This window comes from Marmota flaviventris, chromosome 2 (assembly GCF_047511675.1).
Source record: "Marmota flaviventris isolate mMarFla1 chromosome 2, mMarFla1.hap1, whole genome shotgun sequence".
Lineage (NCBI taxonomy): Eukaryota > Metazoa > Chordata > Mammalia > Rodentia > Sciuridae > Marmota > Marmota flaviventris.
In genome coordinates this window covers 13,707,318-13,728,549 of record NC_092499.1, presented here as the reverse complement: position 1 = coordinate 13,728,549, position 21,232 = coordinate 13,707,318, and the positions used below count along the sequence as shown (strand labels likewise).

At 36.3% G+C, this 21,232-nt stretch overlaps 1 protein-coding gene across 1 annotated transcript in view; it reads right to left on the bottom strand.

The window, feature by feature from the left end:
- Catsperb (cation channel sperm associated auxiliary subunit beta) overlaps positions 1–21,232 on the bottom strand; it is a 115,524-nt gene that overhangs the window by 48,542 nt on the left and 45,750 nt on the right. The window contains exons 10-14 of the mRNA XM_027931486.2: positions 20,027–20,093; positions 19,527–19,573; positions 18,983–19,135; positions 17,587–17,745; positions 4,393–4,537 (exon numbers count right to left, since the gene is read on the bottom strand). Of these exons, the coding sequence (XP_027787287.2) occupies positions 4,393–4,537; positions 17,587–17,745; positions 18,983–19,135; positions 19,527–19,573; positions 20,027–20,093 (571 nt within the window). The remainder of the gene's footprint in view (positions 1–4,392; positions 4,538–17,586; positions 17,746–18,982; positions 19,136–19,526; positions 19,574–20,026; positions 20,094–21,232) is intronic.

The window sequence follows — 21,232 nt, the reverse complement described above, 5'->3', positions numbered from 1 at the left end:
GCCTGCCAGAATAGCCAAAGCAATCCTTAGCGAGAAAAGGGATGCAGAAGGCATCACAGTACCAGACTTTAAATTATTCTATAAAGCTATAGTAACAAAAATAGCATGGTATTGATATAAAAATAGACATGAAGACCAATAAACAGAATAGAAGACACAGAGACAAACCCACATAAACATAAACATAGTTGTCTCATAATAGACCAAGGTGCCGTAAACATACATTGGAGTAGCCTCTTCAAACAAATGATCCTGGGAAAACTGGAAATCCATATGTAGTAGAATGAAACCGAACTCCTATCTCTCACCCTGCACAAAACTCAACTCAAAGTGGATCAAGGACCTACGCATTAAAGCCTACTCTGAAGAAGACGGAGGCCCAGCTCTCTACCATGTCAACTTAAGAACTGACTTCCTCAATAAGACTCCTAAAGCATAAGAAGTAAATCAAGAATCAATAAATGGGATGGTATCAAACTAAAAATCTTCTTCACAGCAAAGGAAACAATTAAGAACATAATAGAGAGCCTGCTCAATGGGAGAAAATCATTATTACCTGCATCTCAGTTAGAGCATTAATCTCCAGGATACACAAAGAACTCAAGAACTTAACACCAAAAAACCCCAAATAACCCCCAATAAATGGACAAAGGAACTGTACACTTCACAGAAGAAATATGATTGTTCAACAAATATATGAAAAAATGTTCAACAATCTCTGGCAATTAGAGAAATGCAAGTTAAAACCACACTGAGATTTCATCTCACTCTAATCAGAATGGCAATTATAAAGAATATGAGCAACAATAAATGTTGGTGAGGATGTGGAGAAAAAAGTTCACTCATATATTGTTGGTGGGACTGCAAACTGGTACAACCATTATGGAAAGCAGTATGAAGATTCCTTAGAAAACTCGGAATGGAACCACCAGTTGACCCAGTTATTATACTCCTTAGTTTATACCCAAAGGACTTACAATCAGCATACTATAGTGCACAGCCACATCAATGTTTATAGCAGCTCAATTCACAATAGCAAAGCTAAGGAACACACCTAGGTGCCCATCAACAGATGAATAGATAAAGAAACTGTGGTATATACACAACAAAATATTCCTCAGCTATAAAGAAGAATGAAATGATGACATGGTCGTGGTCTTGAAGGGGATTATTGGATCTCCCCCTCTTCCTCTCTCTTTATTTAGCAACCTGGTCATGCAATTTTGCCATGTGCTGCCACTCTCAGATGCTAACTCACTACAGGCCCAAAAGGAATGGGCCAATCAATCATGGTCTGAAACCTCCAAAACTCTTAGGCAACCTTTTATTTTTATAAGCTAATAACCTCAAATATTTGTTACAGTAACCAAAGCTGACTAACACAATCTGCATTTTCTATTTCAAATAATACAAAAAAGTGTTTTTGCTTATTTTATTGGTGTTTTCAGGTTTTTTAAAAAATTAATGTCTTATTGATTCTGGTTTCCTTCCCTCTTCTTATTTTTAATATTCATTCATCCTTCCAGCCATTCATATCAGAAGACTATCATGTGCCAGGAACTGTAGATGAATCAGAGAATTATACAGGCACCATTTCCATTTATCACTGAAAATTTCTAAATTCTCAGTTCCAGAATCTTCAGCATCTATATTTATCACGTTTGACTGTTTAGAATGTTTGCTTATTCTATATCTGGATATTCTTCTATGGTTTATATTTATAATCTGAAATAATTTATAATTTATATTGTCAATTTAGTTTTCTTACACGTTACTTTTACTGTTTTCAAAGTAACCTTGCTAAGTTGATTTTTATTTCAAAACACATGATGTCCAAGCGGTAACACGCTCACCTGGCATCCTGGGTTCGATCCTCAGCACCACATAAAAATAAAATAAAGATGTTGTATCCACCGAAAACTAAAAAATAAATATTAAAAAATTCTCTCTCTCTCTCTCTGTCTTTAAAAAACAAAACAAAACACATGATGCTTATTTTCTCTCTGACTATTCCTCCAGATTCATTCTTAGACTTTTTTCCCCCTGTTTGGTGCACTGGAGGGTTGATCCCTGTGCTCTGATTGCTCCTGACTTATGATTGTGTTTGGCAAATGATAGGACTAGCAGGAGATAAGAAGGAGGAGACAGAAGATGAAGTCATTTTACCCCCCCTTTTCCCCTGGTTTAGTGATACAGTTCTAGCAGTAACTGTGAGCTTCCTACTTTTTACTTCTTATAATGTTGATCCTCTTTCATTCCAGCTTTGCTCAGGTTTAGGTCAGTCAGTCAGTCTGTGTGTCTGTCAGAAATCATCTTACTCCTTTAGGTAAAGGAGCTAATGGCTTTCTTTCAGAATCAATATCTTTGTTGGTTCCTTTAACTCTGTCTCCCCATTTTCAAATGATTCCTCTTTCAAAAGAGTCTTCAAGTAAAATAACTGAGTAAAAGTGTATTTCCTGCCTGGTCCAAAATTGATATAATGTGTGGGTGTATACATATTTTTTCTTTAGTATTAATAATATATAAACATATATATGTACATGTATAGTTCATATACATGTATTATATATGTGTGTGTATATATACATATATTTATTCAGAAATGTTTCTAAGGAAATAGAATATAGAGGTGGGATTCTGGAACTGAGCTGCTCACGTAGTTAATGAATGTACAGATGACCTCTTATGCCTGGTAGATATTGTGATACCAGTAATCCATAGCAAGCAAGGGTGTCACAATTACCCAGATTTTACTGGAAGGAGTATGGAGCAGAGTGTCTATGGAGCACAACTTTGTTAGTTTTTCTTTGCTATGACAAAATACCTGAGAAAGATCAATCAACTCAAAGGAGACAAAGGTTTTAGTTCATGGTCACTTAGCTCTGTTGGTTTTGTGCTTGTGGTATGGTGAGACTTAACATCATGGCAGGGAGTGAATGGTGGAGGAAAGTTGGAGAGAGAGAGAGAGAGAGAGAGAGAAAGAATATGAATATGAATGGATGAATATGAATAGGAGAGAAAGGACCAAGATCTCAGTATGCCCAATAGGCCCACAGTGAACTACATCCTCCAACTAGGCCCACTTCCTAAAGTTTCTATCTCCTCTCAATAGCACCACAAACTGGGGACAAAGCCTTTAACATATGAGCCTTTGGGGGACATTTAAGATTGAAACCATAACAGCAACACTTGAGGTGGTCAATAGGGAAACTGCATTTGATTTCAATGACAACCGTTGCTTTTACAAAAATAGTGGGGGAGCATGTATTTTATGACTGTATCAGAGTTTACTGAGAGAAAAAATGCTTAGGACCTCAAATTTCCAATCTGAGGTCAGAGTAGAGACCCTGGCACTGTAGTGAATTGAGGAAATGAGTCCAGGTTGTACCCAAATGAGGTGAAGCAAATGAAATGGGTCTGAAGAAGAGTTCACCTCCACAATGTCAGAGCAAATGGGCTCTGACCAGTGCTGCACACTGTAGTTATGAACTAGATGAAAAAACGGAGAAGGAGAGGAGTAGGGATGGAACAACTGAGGGAAGAAAAGGGATAAAGAGGAAGAGATAGAATAGGGGAAGGCAAGAAGGGAAGGGGAAGAACTCACAGCATGTAAAAGATACAAAGAATTTAGTTGAGATAAACACATCCCAAGGTAGGAGGCAAAATCTCCTTTATATTTTCCATAAAGAATTTTAATAAATTAATAAATTCAACCAAAAACCTCAAAGATTCAATAATAAAATGACAAAATGAGAATGCAGATCATAGAGATATAGAAATAAAATTGAGAACCATGTCACATTATTATTCTAGGCTCCTGGATTAGATAGCAAAATTCTACTTAGTTGAAAAGGAGTGGGTAATTGTTAGGTCAATTCTTTCTTTCTTTCTTTCATTGTGTAAACAAACTGATAGGAACTATGTACACTTAATCAATGAAATCACAAGATTATCAAATTGGGAAGAGAGAGTGCAAAAATATCATTCACAGAACTCCATCTCTTATATTTATGTGATATTAGTTACATCCATTTAATCAGCAAAAGTAAGCTAACATTGCCTAGTTTGGTGAAGTTGTTGTGAATATTAAATGAGATACCACTGTAACTTGCTAAGCACAATTGTGGCTTGGTAAGTAGCATCTGTGGTTATTTGGCTTCTGGGAAAGTAAAACAGTACTGAAATTACAAATGAGAACATTGCATGCTGACCCTGCATTCTTTTTCTTCAAGGTTGTTCCCAGGATCCAATTTGTTTAGGTTCTACAAATCTAACACGCCTAACAGGGTTGAGAGTTTAGGATTAGTTGGTTAATAAAGCGTGTTTTTCATATATTTATTTTAATCTCTGGACCACATGTAGTGCTTACACCAATAGAAGCAAATTCCTCACCTGCTTTTGTCAAAAAAACTCTTCCACTTAGGCAAATAAAAGTAATATCTGAAGTATAATAACTGTGATAAGAGGTCTTTACAATATCATCATGAAAGTCAGCTAATAATCCAAAAGTGTTGCCACCATCCACTGAAAGCCAAATCTGTGGGAATAAAGACATAATAACCTCAGTAAAGAGCTGCCATTTGTATCCCTAATATTCCTATGTAAGCAAAGTCATGTAATCTTTCCCATACCCCCACAGACATACACATGCACATTTACATGTATATAGACTCCTTATTCATTAAGTCTACCTTCTAGTTTCATCCTACAGTCTGTGACAGTGTCTGTGGCAAAGTGTCAGACCTGCTTAGTATGGATGGTGAACATATGAAAAAACAAGGTTATTCCTATCACTTCCCAAATGGAGTTCCTTTGTTTATAAAAAGATAGATGCTGGGTGTATTTGAATATGGGGGAAGGTGTTTATTCTATATTGACATGAAAGCTCATGTTCTAGGTATTTGACAAATACACATGCACACGTATTTTGTGGGAAGAGCCCCCTTGTTATTTAAAGGAGGGTATCCTGAAGTCTTAGAAGATCCCCAAATCACTAATTCCACTATATCCTCTAGATTCTCTATTTCCTCATCCTTAGGTAAGAGCATTTGGGGAATAAATCAGGTCGTGTATAGGATGAAACCTGCTTGCTACTTTTTTTAATTTTTATTTTTAGTTGTTGATGGACCTTTATATTTTATTTATTTTTATGTGGTGCTGAGGATTGAACCCAGGGCCTCATACATGCTAGGAGAGCACTCTACTGCTGAGCCATCACCCCAGCCCCTTGAGTATATATCTAAAATCAGAATTTCAAAGCAATATCTCTACTCACATGTTTAATGTTCCAAAATTCAAAATTGCCACGATAGGAGTTAGCTCAAGTGTTCATCAACAGATGAATGGATAAAGAAAATGTGGTACACACATACAGTGGCATATTATTCTTGCTACCTCTTTATTTTAGTGGGGGCGGGGGTACCGAGGATTGAACTCAGGGGCACTCAACCACTGAGCCACCTCCCCAGCCCTATTTTGTAATTTATTTAGAGACAAGGTCTCACTGAGTTGCTAAGTGCCTCGCCGTTGCTGGTTCTGAACTGGTGATCCTCCTGTCTCAGCCTCTCTAGCTGCTGGGATTATAAGTGTACATCACCATACCTGGCATTGCCAGCTCTTTTAATAGCCTAAGTTTCATTCAAGTGAAGATTTTTGGTGTTTTAATCTCTTTTTTAACATTAATTTTAGTTAACAAGCTATGACCAAAAGTGGATGTTTTTTCCTTAAAATTTAAAGCTTTATAAATGAGCCGAACTATCTTAGACCACTATCTACTCTGTTTACATTGTGGTCTTCTCTTAAGATATAATCCTGGTCGCCTCTATCTTTTTCCAGAAGCAACCTGTTATCAATTTGAAAATTCTATACAGTTACACTTACATATATGTGTATATACTAGTAGAAGTGTATAGTCCTGATTTTATTTTATGATAGGAGGAGGGTAGGAGGGTGCCTGGGTGTGGGTCACCTTTGAACTTGAGCATGAGGTATCCTGCATGCTGAGTGGGTCTGAATGTTACAAATGCACCTACTCCTATCATTCAGGATGCAGTGCACCTTGCTGGTGTAGCACAGTCCTCAATCCTAAACATTTGATATGTGGGCTTCCATTTCCCACTCTTTGGACCCTGCATGTTACTGGGTTTGTGAGCAGGGTAGTGGGGAGGAGTGTGTGGGAGAAGGTGCTTTGGATAATTTGTTTTTTTTTAAGGATATTATTTTAGTTGTTGATGGATCTTTATTTTATTCATTTATTTATATGCGGTGCTGAGAATCAAACCCAGTGCCTCAACATGCTAGGCAAGCACTCTACCACTGAGCCAGAACCCCAGACCTTGAATAATTTGTTGAAAGTCGTTTGACGTGTCTGTGCTTGATATTTTAGAAGTTACATTTGCCACTCAACAATAGCTCTCATTTTGTTAGCTCTTGTGGACCTCCATAGTCTCTGTTCTATGACCTAGTATCCAATTTGTGGATATATTATATACACATTTATATTTAGGGTTAGGGTTTGGGTTAGGTTTGGTTGTACCAAAATTTTCACTGTTATAAACAATATTGCAGTGGAAATTCATTTATCTGCCTCTTTGTACTGCCTGCTATATATCTAGATCAGTACTAAAAAGTTGAGTTGATGAATCAGATGCTAGATATATTTCTATAATTTTAATATATACTAACAAAATGATTCTAATTTTGCTGAACTAGTTTATGTTCCCACCGGTAGTGTGTAAGAATATTTATTTCCCCAGATCTCATCAATATTTGATAACCAATATTTATTTTTAATTTTTATTGATTACTTGAATGAAAAAAGTGGCATCTCATTGCAGTTTCTCTATATATTTAAAATTATTGATCCATGTTGGGGCTTGGGTTATGGCTCAGTGATCGAAGCCTGCCTAGCACATGCGGGGTGCTGGGTTCGATCCTCAGTACCACATAAAAATAAAATAAACGTATTGTGTCCAACTACAACTAAAAAACAAACAAAAAATTATTGATCCATGCATGGTGCACTAATATATTCTTTATATTACTCATTTAATCATATAATGAACATATGTAACTGAGACCCCCCAACTTAGGAACTGGCATATTGTTAATAATTTACATGAATCTGTGTGTTTCTCTTCAATCTGGTTTCCATGCCTTCTCCTTCAGAGATATACAATATCCTGACTTTTTTTATTTTTCATTCCCTTCATATAAAAAAAATTAGCACATGTGTATTCAAAATACATTGATTTATTTTACTTATTTTTTCTCTTTATATAGTTAATGTTATGGTTTGGATGTGAGGTGTCCTCCAAAAGCTCATGTGTGCGACAATGCAAGAAGGTTTAGAGGTGAAGTGATTGGATTATGAGAGCTTAACCCCATCTGTACAGTAATCCCATGATGGGATTAACTAAAGGGGGTAGCGTGTGGCTGGAGGAGGTGGGTTATTGGGGGTGTGCCTTTGGGGTATATATTTTGCATCTGGTGAGTAGAGTCTCTCTTTGTTTTCTGATCATCATGTGAGCTGCTTCCCTTGCCAGACTCGTCCACTATGATGTTCTGCCTCACCTCAATCCCTGAGGAAAGGAGCCAGCTGTCTATGTACTGAGACTTCTGAAACTGTGAGCCTCCAAATAAACTTTTCCTCCTTTAAAACTGTTCTCATCAGGTCTTTTGGTCACAGCCATGAAAAACCTGACTAAAACAGTTACTATACCATATCTCATCTTCTAGAACTTACTTCTTCCCCCAAATTATTTACTTATAATTATACATGTTGGATAATTACACATATTGTGTGATTATGGATAAAATATATATTATATATTATTATATATACATATTATATATAATATATACATATATGAACTGAGTGCTTTTATTTGTTTTTCCATTGCTGTATAATAATTCCCTACGGGAATAAACTTTACTTATTCATTTTCCTACTAGACATCTCGATTGTTTTTCATTATTTAATGCTATTGCTAACAGTGCCAGATGAAGTCTAAAAATATCTATTCATGTATGTGTTTCCTTTGCTAAAAGTGATATCTATGGGTCATAGAATATGCAACTGTTCAAATTTACAGGATAATAACACCATATTGCTTTGCAAAATAGTTGTAATTTATTCCATCTGCAGTAAATAAGAGATCTGGCTGCTCCACATTCTCTTAAACATTTTGTATCATCAGAATGAGCTTCGCCAAATATATAGCTGTAAACAACAGCATATTGCACTCTTGATTTGTATTTCCCTGTTTACTTGTGAACTACATCACTCCTCAATGTTTATTCCAGTTGGGTTTCTCATAGACAATTTATAATTGAGTCTTTTTTTAGATTACTCTGATAATCTATGACTTTGGATTGGTGTAGTTAGAACTCTGATGTTGACAGTGATTGTTGAAACAGTGCAATGATCTATCATATTTGTTACCATTTTCTCTTTGTTGCTTTGTTCCAACTTTGCCTTTCACTCATTTCCCATCTTTTGTGGCTTTAATTGAACATTTTATGGGATTCCATTTTCTCTCCTTTATTAGTATATCACTTATTTTCTTAAAACTTTTTAAAGCAGTTTCAAAGTGGGCTAATCTCTATCCACTTTCAAGTAACGTTATATAGCTTCCTGGGTAGTGTGACTATCTTAAAATAAAGTAATACTGATTCTTTCCTCCCATCCCTTCATTTGCCTTCTTGCTGACCCAGAATTTGTGTGTGTGTGTGTGTGTGTGTGTTGCTAAGAATTGAAAATGCTAAGTTTTGCATGTGCTAAGCATGTGATCTACCACTGAGAATTACCCTCAGTCCCAGAAGTCTTTTGAATGAAAATGACCTTATTTATTAATACTTTTTATGGTTAGTACTTTTGAGCCTTGTTTTAAAATGCTTTCTCTACCTTGATTTCAGAAAGATAGGCACTTATATTTTCCTCTAAAATTTGGATATTTGAATTATTTATCTATCAGGATGTATGTTGTGATGCAGGGATGCAGTTCATGTTTTCTGTATTTATGGCCAGTTCTTCCCATCCCATTTTGATCAGTGCCTGTTTCCTCTTCAGTTGTAATGCCTCTTGGGCCTTTATCAATTCTCCATATATGAATGATTGTGCTTGTGGGATTGTTAGTTCTTTCTGTCAGCCAATTTTTCTGTTCCCTAGCCAAAATCACATCATAATTACTTGTTTTTTAAAATGCATTAATACCCAGTGCCAATTCTTCCTCTTTATTTTCTTTATAAGTGTCTTGACTATTCTCAGTTTACTGTATACACTTAAACTCTATGACAAATCTTGTTGGGATTTTGATTAGAGTTGTATTAGATCTATAGATTAATTTAAGAGAGAATTGATATTAAAGGACTGCAAATTTTCCTGTCCACAAATATGTTTATGCCCATTTGTTGACAGAATTTTAAATGTCTTTAAGTGAAGTTTATAATTTTGTATATATGTGTCTTGGAAAACTTTTCTTAGATTTATTCTTAAGTACCTTATAATTTTGTGTGAGTTAAAAAAAATTTTTTTTAGTTGCTGAAGGACCTTTATTTTATTTATTTATATATGGTGTTGAGAACTGAACCTAGTGCCTCAAATATGTCAGGCAAGTGCTCTACCACTGAGCAACCACACCAACTCTGTTCTTTGTTTTTGTTAATGTACATAGTATCTTGAAAATTATGCTTTCAAATTTGTTGGTCATGTGTAGAAATGCAATTAATTTTTTCTTCCACACTGCTTAATTCTTTTGTTTGTTCTAGTAATTTGTATGTATCTTTTAGGTTTTCTGTGTAGATAATCATATATTTTTCAAAGAAAGTTTTATTTACTACTTTCCAAAATTCATGCCTTCACTTTCTTTTTTTTCTTTGTACTATTTCATTCCCTTATATACTCCCTTTTACTTCTTAATTTCTTGATAAAGCTTCAATCATGGTTAAACACAACTCTCTGTTTTCTCCACTATGTGTGTACCCCCATAATTGTACCATAATGTGTACCATGGAGAAGAGTATCAGTATCGCTGAAGTGGTCATACTTTTAGTTAATGAGTAAAAGGTACCAGCAATCACATTGCATTCCCTTAGTCAATTCATTACTATTTTTTTCTGTGACATTTTACTCTGTATTCTTTCCCTAAATTCCCAATATTCCTCCTCCATTTTTCACTCTAATGTCTGAACTACTATCTAAGGCTGGTCTCTCCACTAGTGCATATATACCATTTTGTTTTATTTATTTAAAAGCATCACTTCAACAGATTTGCCTCTCCTTTTCTCTTTCTTCTTAATTGATTTTCCCCTCTGCTGAATAATTCCCATCAGCACATAGCATGATTATTCTTATATTTTTTTTCATTAGACAATAAAGTGTTTATAAGAAACCATAAACTGAATGCTCCCATAAGCCTCTCTGGAAATAACACCCCATTGTCATAGCACAAGGTGAGGAAAATGGCAGAATAAAAGATGCAGGGATGGATGGAGTCTGGGAGGCTGGAAAGGAGGTGATGGTTTACAATAATAAAAGAACATCGTCCTCAAGCTTACTCCCTAAAGCTATGCTTGGAAGAAGGCCTATACTTAAGGGGCTGACAGGGAATGATGGGGAACAGCCTCACATGGAGCAATGGGGAGCAGGTGAGGGGAGCTGGAGGGGCTACATAAACATGCCTTGAGGCCCTGGAGAAAACCTGAAGCCCCAGGTGAAATGGAAAGCTTACCATTTTTGAACTCTATGGGAACATCTATAGAGTTAGGCTGGGAAGCTCACATGAAGAAGCATCATCCACAGGATCCAGGGAATAAACCTCTAGGTAGGATTCTTAATTCCCAGGTAAAATTGCCAAAGGCATAGAATCTATTTTCTGTTGCTATGCAACACTGTCCCCCAAATACACTGGGTCATAAAAACTACCATATTTTTCCAAGTACCACTCATAAAGATATTCTAACCTGCTTTCATGCATTGGGGACCCCAGTGCGTGTAGAGAGAGCTGAACCAAGCCACAAGTCTACTTAGCCAACATGTAAGCAAATCTGGGAGAGTCTTAGGCCCCACAAATGTGCCTTTCCTATCAAGCAAGGACAGTCACCCCTTTCTATCTCCCCAGCAAATCAAGTTAAAAAAATAGGGTAAACTACTGCCTTTATTGGGAGAGGGTGACTTTGGAGTAAGGCATGGATTAAAGTGAACAAAGTAAACATACAGATTGACCAGAGAACAGGTGACACATCCACTGGTATCACAAGAGGGGCTGGAGAAGGGCAATTTTTACTTCACTTCCCCTTTAACTCATCTTGTTCTTAAAATGGTGAGTCCATTAGGTCCTAAAAGTTCTCTGAGTCAAGAATAAGTGGAAGTGGGAAAAGAAAGCAATCCCAGGATCATGGATGCTTTTCATCACTGTGACCAAAATACTGACAAGAACAACTTAGAGGAGGGAAAGTTTATTTGGGGCTCATGGTTTCAGAGGTCTTAGTCCATAGATGGCCTACTCCATTGCTCTGGGTCTAAGGTGAGACAGCACATCATGGTGGAAGGGTGCAGTGAAGGGAAGTTGCTTCCCTTGTGGCAGCAAGGAAACAGGGGGGGGGGCGGCTCATAGGGAAGATGCACCCTTCCAGAGCACATTCCCAGTGACCCATTTCCTCCAGCCATGCCTCACCTGCCTATAGTAATTCCCCAGTCATTGAAACTAGGTTGGACTGATTAGGTCACCGCTCTCACAATCCAGCCATATTACTTCTGAATTTTCTTGCATTAACAGGAGCTTTTTGGAGATACCTCATTTCCACATTATAACAATGGACTAGCAGGAAGGATCTTATTCTTTGATTCCCTTGGTCCCTTGGGGTCCTCGTAGGATGGACAGTTAACAGGCAAGACCTCCTACAGACAAAGCTTATTCAGCTCTAGGAGCTAAAGAGGATCCTGGAGAAACACCCATTCCAAGGAATTTTCTACAGTCACACTCACCATGAGCCATTCCAGGGAGCAGAGGAAGGAGTGGGTAAGTGTACCTATAAAAAGAGTATGATTTTTCTCCACCAAAAATAAATGAACAAATAAAATAAGGATTGGTTTCCATTCTTTTCTCTGAGACCTACGCTGTGCCAACACTTGGGCCTGGCTCCTCTTCTTACCCTGCCATCTCTCCCTCTGCTTGGGTGCTGTCTGTGACTCTTCTCCACTGGAGTTGCAGGGTGATGAGGTTCTAAGAGAACAGCACATTGTTCTAGGAAGAACAGGGAGACCCCATACTTCCAAGTGGAAATGTGAGGCTGCAGCACAGCTGGAATGTATCAGGCTTTCTTGTGGCAACTGGATTGTTTTAGTAAAGCAAGAGAATAGCTAGTTGTGTTTAAAAGATGGCCCCTGGCACATAGTTTTAAAATTCTCTTTATTGGTGGTAGATGGTGGTAGGAGCTACTTCACAGGTCAGGGGGAAAAAAAACAAAAAGGAACATGGTGATGATTGGAGGAAGGGGCAGCCCTGTCAGTGGCCGATGGAAGTGCCCATCTCAGTGGCATTAAAGTATATAGGGGATACTGGTGGCTCCTGTAGTTTCTACTGTGTATTCTCGGATCCAAAAAGAACAATGCCTAGAGCTTTCAGCCTCACAGAGAGCCCAGCCTACAAGGTGACATCAAAACTAGAAGGCTTAAAAGGAGTTTTTAAAAGCCATGACATACTTTGCTGAAATAAACATTAACATCCTCAACACAGATGACATGGTTAAGAGTCTTTTAATGTCTGTGAAGTTTTATGGGATTAAACATAATTTCTCTGAAACATATGTGAGACTTGTGGCTGCTGTGTCTCTAAAACCTAGGGGTTCTCAATTTTAATTGGAATGCAGGTCATGCTAATGACTACCATGTTGGGCCTGGCATCAAGGGATGAGGGTGTGGCGATGCCGTGGTTGATATGGTGCAGTGGGCTGGCGGAGTCTCCTTCACTGCTGATTATAGCTAAGGGACTCATCATTCCAAATTTAGACCCATCAACCATACTTGTTGGTCAGGATAAAGAGAACCCCAGCAGATGCAGGCAATGCACCAAGTCCAAGTGCTATGGATACCCTGAAGGTGTCTTCCTCTAGCTTGTGGTACTCAGTGATAGGAGGTACAGGGCTCACTTTGGACTTGAAACCAGATATCTGTGCTCTCATGATCTTCTGTCCCCACAGCAAGTGACATGCTAAAACTCTTGGCACATGGTCCCTCTCTCAGCACTGTGCCACCATTTTAAGGGGTGGTTCTCCCTATTCCTATACATTTTAAAAAAAATCCTATTCTCTTGAACTCCATTTTCTCTTTAAACATTGCCCATTTCACTACTTCACTTTTCCACAAAACTGTAAAGGATTTGTTTGTATGCACTGGTCTAATTCTTGTCCTGTCATTCTCCTTCCAGTAGGCTTTCCACCTCCCTGAACCTCAGAGTGACTCCATTCTTTAACTAAGGTACACTCAGCATAAAAGAAGTGACACCATTACTGAGTGTGAAATTCAATGTGTATGTACCTGATTGTCATAAACAATCACAACCATTACTCAGCTGAAAGAGCTGTTTTCAATATCAACAAAGAATTCCTCAGGACTTTGTTAGGAAGTGACAGCAGGTAGGTGCTTATATTTAAAACAGCCTGCCAGAAACCATCACAGCCTCAAAAAGGTTAGAATTAAAGGGTGTTTACCTGATATACTAAAAAGGCTTTTGGTAAGTTTCAATGGATAAATTCCATATCCGTATTTTTCTCCTATACCATAATCCAGCCTTTTTTTTTTTATTGGTTGTTCAAAACATTACAAAGCTCTTGACATATCATATTTCATACATTTGATTCAGGTGGGTTTTGAACTCCCAATTTTACCCCAAATACAGATTGCAGAATCACGTCGGTTACACATCTGCATTTTTACATAATGCCCTATTAGTAACTGTTGTATTCTGCTACCTTTCCTATCCTCTACTATCTCCCCTCCCCTCCCCTCCCATCTTCTCTCTCTACCCCATCTACTGTAATTCATTTCTCTCCTTATTTATTTTCCCATTCCCCTCACAACCTCTTATATGTAATTTTGTATAACAATGAGGATCTCCCTCCATTACCATGCAATTTCCCTTTTCTCTCCCTTTCCCTCCCACCTCATGTATCTGTTTAATGTTAATCTTTTCTTCCTGCTCTTCCTCCCTGCTTTGTTCTTAGTTGCTCTCATTATATCAAAGAAGACATTTGGTATTTGTTTTTTAGGGATTGGCTAGCTTCACTAAGCATAATCTGCTCTAGTGCCATCCATTTCCCTGCAAATTCCATGATTTTGTCATTTTTTAGTGCTGTATAATACTCCATTATGTATAAATGCCACATTTTTTTATCCATTCATCTATTGAAGGGCATCTGGGTTGGTTCCACAGTCTAGCGATTGTGAATTGTGCTGCTATGAACATCTATGTAGCAGTATCCCTGTAGTATGCTCTTTTAAGGTCTTCAGGGAATAGTCCAAGAAGGGCAATAGCTGGGTCAAATGGTGGTTCCATTCCCAGCTTTCCCAGGAATCTCCATACTGCTTTCCAAATTGGCCGCACCAGTTTGCAGTCCCACCAGCAATGTACAAGAGTACCCTTTTCCCCACATCCTCTCCAGCACTTGTTGTTGTTTGACTTCATAATGGCTGCCAATCTTACTGGAGTGAGATGGTATCTTAGGGTGGTTTTGATTTGCATTTCTCTGACTGCTAGTGATGGTGAGCATTTTTTCATGTACTTGTTGATTGATTGTATGTCCTCGTCAACCTAACAAAAGAGGTGAAGGACTTATACAATGAAAACTACAAAACCCTAAAAAGAGAAGTAGAAGAAGATCTTAGAAGATGGAAAAATATACCCTGTTCATGGATAGGCAGAACTAACATCATCAAAATGGCGATATTACCAAAAGTTCTCTATAGGTTTAATGCAATGCCAATCAAAATCCCAATGGCATTTCTTGTAGAAATAGATAAAGCAATCATGAAATTCATATGGAAAAATAAAAGACCAAGAATAGCAAAAGCAATTCTAAGCAGGAAGTGTGAATCAGGTGGTATAGCGATACTGTATTTAAAACTATATTACAGAGCAATAGTAACAAAAACAGCATGGTACTGGTACCAAAACAGGCGGGTGGACCAGTGGTACAGAATAGAGGACACAGAGACAAATCCACAAAGCTACAGCTATCTTATATTTGATAAAGGAGCTAAAAGCATGCAATGGAGGAAGGATAGCATCTTCAACAAATGGTGTTGGGAAAACTGAAAATCCATATGTAACAAAATGAAACTGAATCCCCTCCTCTCGCCATGTACAAAAGTTAACTCAAAGTGGATCAAGGAGCTAGATATCAAATCAGAGACTCTACGTCTGATAGAAGAAAAAGTTGGCTCCGATCTACATATTGTGGGGTCGGGCTCCAAATTCCTTAATAGGACACCCATAGCACAAAAGTTAATAACAAGAATCAACAAATGGGACCTACTTAAACTGAAAAGTTTTTTCTCAGCAAGAGAAACAATAAGAGAGGTAAATAGGGAGCCTACATCATGGGAACAAATTTTTACTCCTCACACTTCAGATAGAGCCCTAATATCCAGAGTATACAAAGAACTCAAAAAATTAAACAATAAGAAAACAAATAACCCAATCAACAAATGGGCCAAGGACCTGAACAGATAATCCAGCCTTTGTACATCATTTCCAAAGTCCTGTACAGAAGTGATAAGACTTCTACTGATCTTATACTTTTCAAATACCTAAGCTATTTGTAAAAATTCAGGGTGAACACTGAGTTTATAGACCATGAGTCTGCTATAATGGTACACCAGCATGCTTCTGAGCATCCTTTTGAGAGCATTACCTTAGATTTTGTTTTATAGACCTACTTGCTTCCAAAATGCACATTCTAACTAAATAGCATTTTTTACTTGGAAGTTAAAGGTTGAGGAATTTGTATCTGGTGAGGTAAAACTGCAACCTTCAAATGCAATCCCTGAGTCATGAGAAACTTGCTCTCTCTTGACCAAACTGAAGTCATCATAATTTTTATTTCTACAGAATGTTTGAGAAATTTCACTATGAAACTGAATTTGAACTGGGATTCTAATTAGAATAAGATGTACTCCATTGTTGTATAAAATTTCAAAATATATTTTAGTCATGTATAACTAAAAAAAATAAAAAATAAAATAAAATAAGAAATTTTTATTTTATTTTAAAATATTTAAATTTTTATTTTATTTTAAATTTTATTTTAAAAATAAAATAAAAAAAGAAATTGAATCTGTTGTTCTCATTGGAAGTCACTGCTGCAGTGTTTCTTAGTTCTGACCTTTGCTTAATGTGACTTTGTGCTCTTTATTTTTTTTTTTAATAATTTTTGGTTGTTGATAGACATTTATTTTATTTACTTATTTATATGTGATACTGAGAATCGAACCCAGTGCCTCACATGTGCTAGGCAAGTGCTCTACCACTGAGCCACAACCCCAGCCCCGCCAGCAGTACTTTTTTATTTTTTAAATTTTTTAATATTTTAATATTTTTAGTTGTAGATGGACACAATACCTTTATTTATTTATATCTGGTGCTGAGAACTAAACCTAGTGCCTCACACGTGTAAGGCAAGCGCTCTACCGCTGAGCTACAACTCCAGCTCCTATACTTTTTACTTTTGAACTGCCTGATATCCCATAGGTGTTATAAAATCTCCTTTATCAAGTTTTTTTTTTTCAAGTTACTGGTACAGAACTGAATGATGGGAGGCCAGAGGATAGAGCATGCTACTGGGAGGAACTTAAAGAACAACAGAGTCAGAAAATCATGCTTAGACAAAGCAAATAAAGAAAGGTCAATGTTAAATGCCAGAAACACCAGATGTATATACTAAGATACTAAGTGTATATACTAAGTATGTATATATATGTATTATTTATGTATTTTATAAATAATACATATATATATATATAATACACATATATATATAAATAAGTGTGTATATATATATATATATATATATATATATATATATATATATATATACTTTTAGTCTGTTAATGGCAAAAGAGTTGGGAAGAAATGTATTATAACTGTCAAAATTAGGAAGAAATCTGGTCTATCTATGACTGCTTTTAAATATATATATATATATATATATATATATATATATATATATATATATATTTTTTTTTTTTTTTTTTTTTTTTTTTTTTTTTGCAGTACTGGGGATTGAACCCAGAGACTCACAAATGCTGGACAAGCACTCTCCCACTGGGGTACATCCCCAGATTATTTTTATCTGCTAGTCAACAGTGAACTGATAAAAAGGTAAAAGCTGACAGCAGGCACTAAACACCAAGTTTAATACATAGTAAGTAGTCAATAAATCATCTTTCCTCTTCATTTCTACCTCCCTGATCACGGGTGACTTCTTTAGGTCCAATCACTCAGCACAGAGTAACTTAAAGAACGATTTACCCCTAATAAGTTATGTGATTTACCCCTATACAGAGGGAGAAATTTCATGTGCACATACCTGATTGCCATAAGCATACAAAAAGTGGCTTCGTGGATGAAATACCATTCCAACAGGAGAAGAAAACGAGGGAGGAAATAGGAAAGGTGGAAACTTTGGTTTGGAATTTGGGTTGTTCTTGGATATGACATTCACAGAGGCAATGGTAGTTTTCTTGAGCTAAATAAATAAAATATCAGGAATTTGTAAGAATTTGATCATTATTACTAGTCCACATTACAAACTTTAGACCTGTTTCCTAGATTTTGAGTAAGATAGGGACAGCATAGAACTGGAAGGATTAGCAATCATTGATATTTCTTTACTCCACTGCTCTCCATTTTACAGATGTTGAAATTAAGTTTAGGAGGCAAAAATAATTTGTCTAAAATTTTATAATCAAGGGCACAGAGAGTTTATAGAATTTTTCCTAAACCTGGCAGACAGAATCAAGTGACTGTGCTTATAACTCTCATGCCAAAAGTGTGGATACCTGAGTCATATCCTAATTTTCTCATATCATGATCTTGAAGGGAAACAGACTATGACATCCCAAAATACATCACTTTGGAATAATTTTAAGCTGAAGAGACTTTTGGAATTCAACCGATGCAGAAGGAAAATCTTTCTCAGAGCTTCCTTTTCTGACTAAAAGCAACTTCTGGGAAATGACTGTCATAAACTTTTCTTCAGAGCAGATCTACTCCCAGAAAAGAAACTGAAAATAAAACCTACCCTTGTGGGAGATATCTAGATGGACAAACGTTATCTAACCTTCTTATCTCCTGTTATTCTCCTGAAAACCAGTCATCTGTTTTCCCAAAACAAATGCATCAATTGAATCTCAATATTGTTCAGTTTAAAATTATCTTGACACCAAAGTGGCATATTTTGGGGTATATTTTTCCACTCACCTTTACCTATTAAAATATCATCCCCCAATTTTAGCCACCCTTGAAATTACTCATCACTGAGTTTCTCTCATATAAATGAACACTGCATGTGTAAACTAACAGGTTTTTTCCCCCTCCTATTAATATCACAAGGATTAAGGACCTTTGGAATAGAAAACATAGACATGTGGCAACAGGTCCCATTGTCTGCACATCTTAACTAACCACTTTATGGAACCTTAAATTTATAAGGAAAAAACTATCAGCTTATATTCTCCTGGAGAACTAATAGAGATTCATCACTCTGCCATTAGCATCATGGTTTCCACCGTCATCAAATGGAACAATCAGAGGTGATGAATCTCTAAAGTGTCAAACTGTATTCTTCATTGTAAATAATTTTGCTGTAGCCAATTTTATCATGATCTATGGCTAAAGATAACAAGAATTTGGAGATAGCTTTTGATAAGGTAAATTTGCATTGTGGGAGTGTCACGAGCAATCACCTGGGCTATAAAACCTACCTTGTCGTATAAGAGGTAAACTCCAGCATCGTGCTCTTGGTCCATGAGAAATGTTACCACATTTGAGCACATATAAGTTGCTATTTTATCTTGGTCAGGTAAGCAAGGAAACCATTCAACAAATGGTTCCTTACCAAAAAAACAAGAGCTCGACTATAAAAAGAGAAGGGAAAAGTTAATGCTGTTTTAGAAATGTAAGTCATCATAGTAAAACAAACTAATGAACCATTGTGTTGCCCTAACTAATTACAAATCAAATGTTTAAATCTTCAAAGTCTTTGCTTCTTTTCTAAGGGAGATGAATCCAGGAAATATTGCAAAGCATCTCTTTCTGGTACAAATTATTTGTCAAGAATCATTGTGTAGACCTAGATTTAACATAGTTAGGTAACTGCTATTAAAGCTAATCAGACCCACCACTGGGAGTATAGAGTGATTGATTGCTAAGCATTTCACCACATAAATTCCATTTTTTGGACTAATAACTACCCATGAAATCATGCATAACAAAAATTCTTACCTTTTAAAATATTTAATATCATACCTCACTTAGAGTCCTGTTTCTGTCAAAGGTGATAGTAATATAATCAACTATAAAATATAAAAGTACAGGAATTATGAATAGCATATATATTTCTAGAACTAGAAGGGTTAGTGTTAATAAAATAGTCTTCAAAAAATAATAGATGTTGGGCTGGGGTTGTGGCTCAGCAGTAGAGTGCTTGCCTAGCAAGTGCGAGGCCCTGGGTTTGATCTTCAGCAACACATAAAAATAAATTAATAAAAAAGGTATTGTGTCCAACTACAATTAAAAAATAAATATCAAGGATGTGTTATCAACTCATACTCAAATACAATTTTTTTGCAGGTGTGTCTATTGTCTCAAATTTAAATTAGTTTTTCCCTTTATTTTAGGCCATTAGTTTGTATAAATCAAACTTATCTTTACATTTTATTTTATTTTGATGTATGCCATTTTATTTAATCTCTATATATCATCTATATTGAAAAAAACCTGTTAATATATAGTTAACTAAAATTTACCTTCAAAATGTTCTTTGTTGGCGAAACATCTTTCATTATACCATAATTTTCCTTTGATATAATCAACCTATAAAAATAGATAAATGAAAATATCACTTAAGTAACATATAGACTTAAGCTATAAAACAGAAAAAAAACTTACCAAAAAATTCCAAGGTTTGATAGTTCAGGGATGGGAGGCAAATAGAGAGGAAAACTACATGCAAATGAAATAAAAGGTTGTAGAATGAAAATAAGAAGCTAGAATGCAGATTTTGAACAATACACGCAAAAAAAGGAATACAAAGAGGAGAAATTGCATGACTTAGTTTGCATTATTGAAGATGCTATTGTCTATGACCCATCTTTCTGAAGCTAGCATCTGCCCTTAGTCTATCATAAAGGGTTTATCTTTCATTCCGCATTAGCTGCAGCTGTTAGGTTTAAGGAGCCTTCACGGATGCCTGAGTGCAGCAAGTAGCAGCAAGAAAAGGGTATTGAAAATTGGTCATGAGAGAAGCTTCAAAGGAAGTGAGATGGTATGCACTGGGTATTCCTTATATGCAATTTGAGATGATTCTGTTACGAGAAGATTCTGACTTTCAAATTATTGTTGAGTCACAGGGAGACTTTCTTACACTTTTATAGACACAGTAATAACATCTATATCATATGTGCATAAAAACCTTTTAAATATTCTAAAATTGTGGTGATGGTTAGACAACTCTGTAAAAATACAAAACAACATGGAATTATACAATTTAAAAAGATAAAGTTTATGGTATGTGAAATATAGCTCAATAAAAAATGGTAAGAAACAAACAGAAGGTCTTATAAGATGAAACAGACAACAATGTATTTGGTGTTCTACTGCCATTCAAGTTCAGGTATTATAATCAAATAAAACTTTTTGAGTTCTCAGATAAATCTTCAGATTTGCAGGATACAGTAATTATCATTATAATATCTGGGAAGTTAATATAAAATCTTTATTGGGCCTTGAAATATTTCTCTTCTCCTGGGCATAGTGGTACATGCCTGTAATCCCAGTGGCTAAGGAGGCTAAGACAGGAGGATATCAAGTTCAAAGCCAGACTCAGCAATAGTGAGGCATTAAGCAACTCAGTGAGACCCTGTCTCTAAATAAAATACAAAATAGGGCTGGGGATGTGGCTCAGTGGGCAAGTGCCCTTGAGTTCAATCCCCGGTATCCCACCTGCCCCCCGC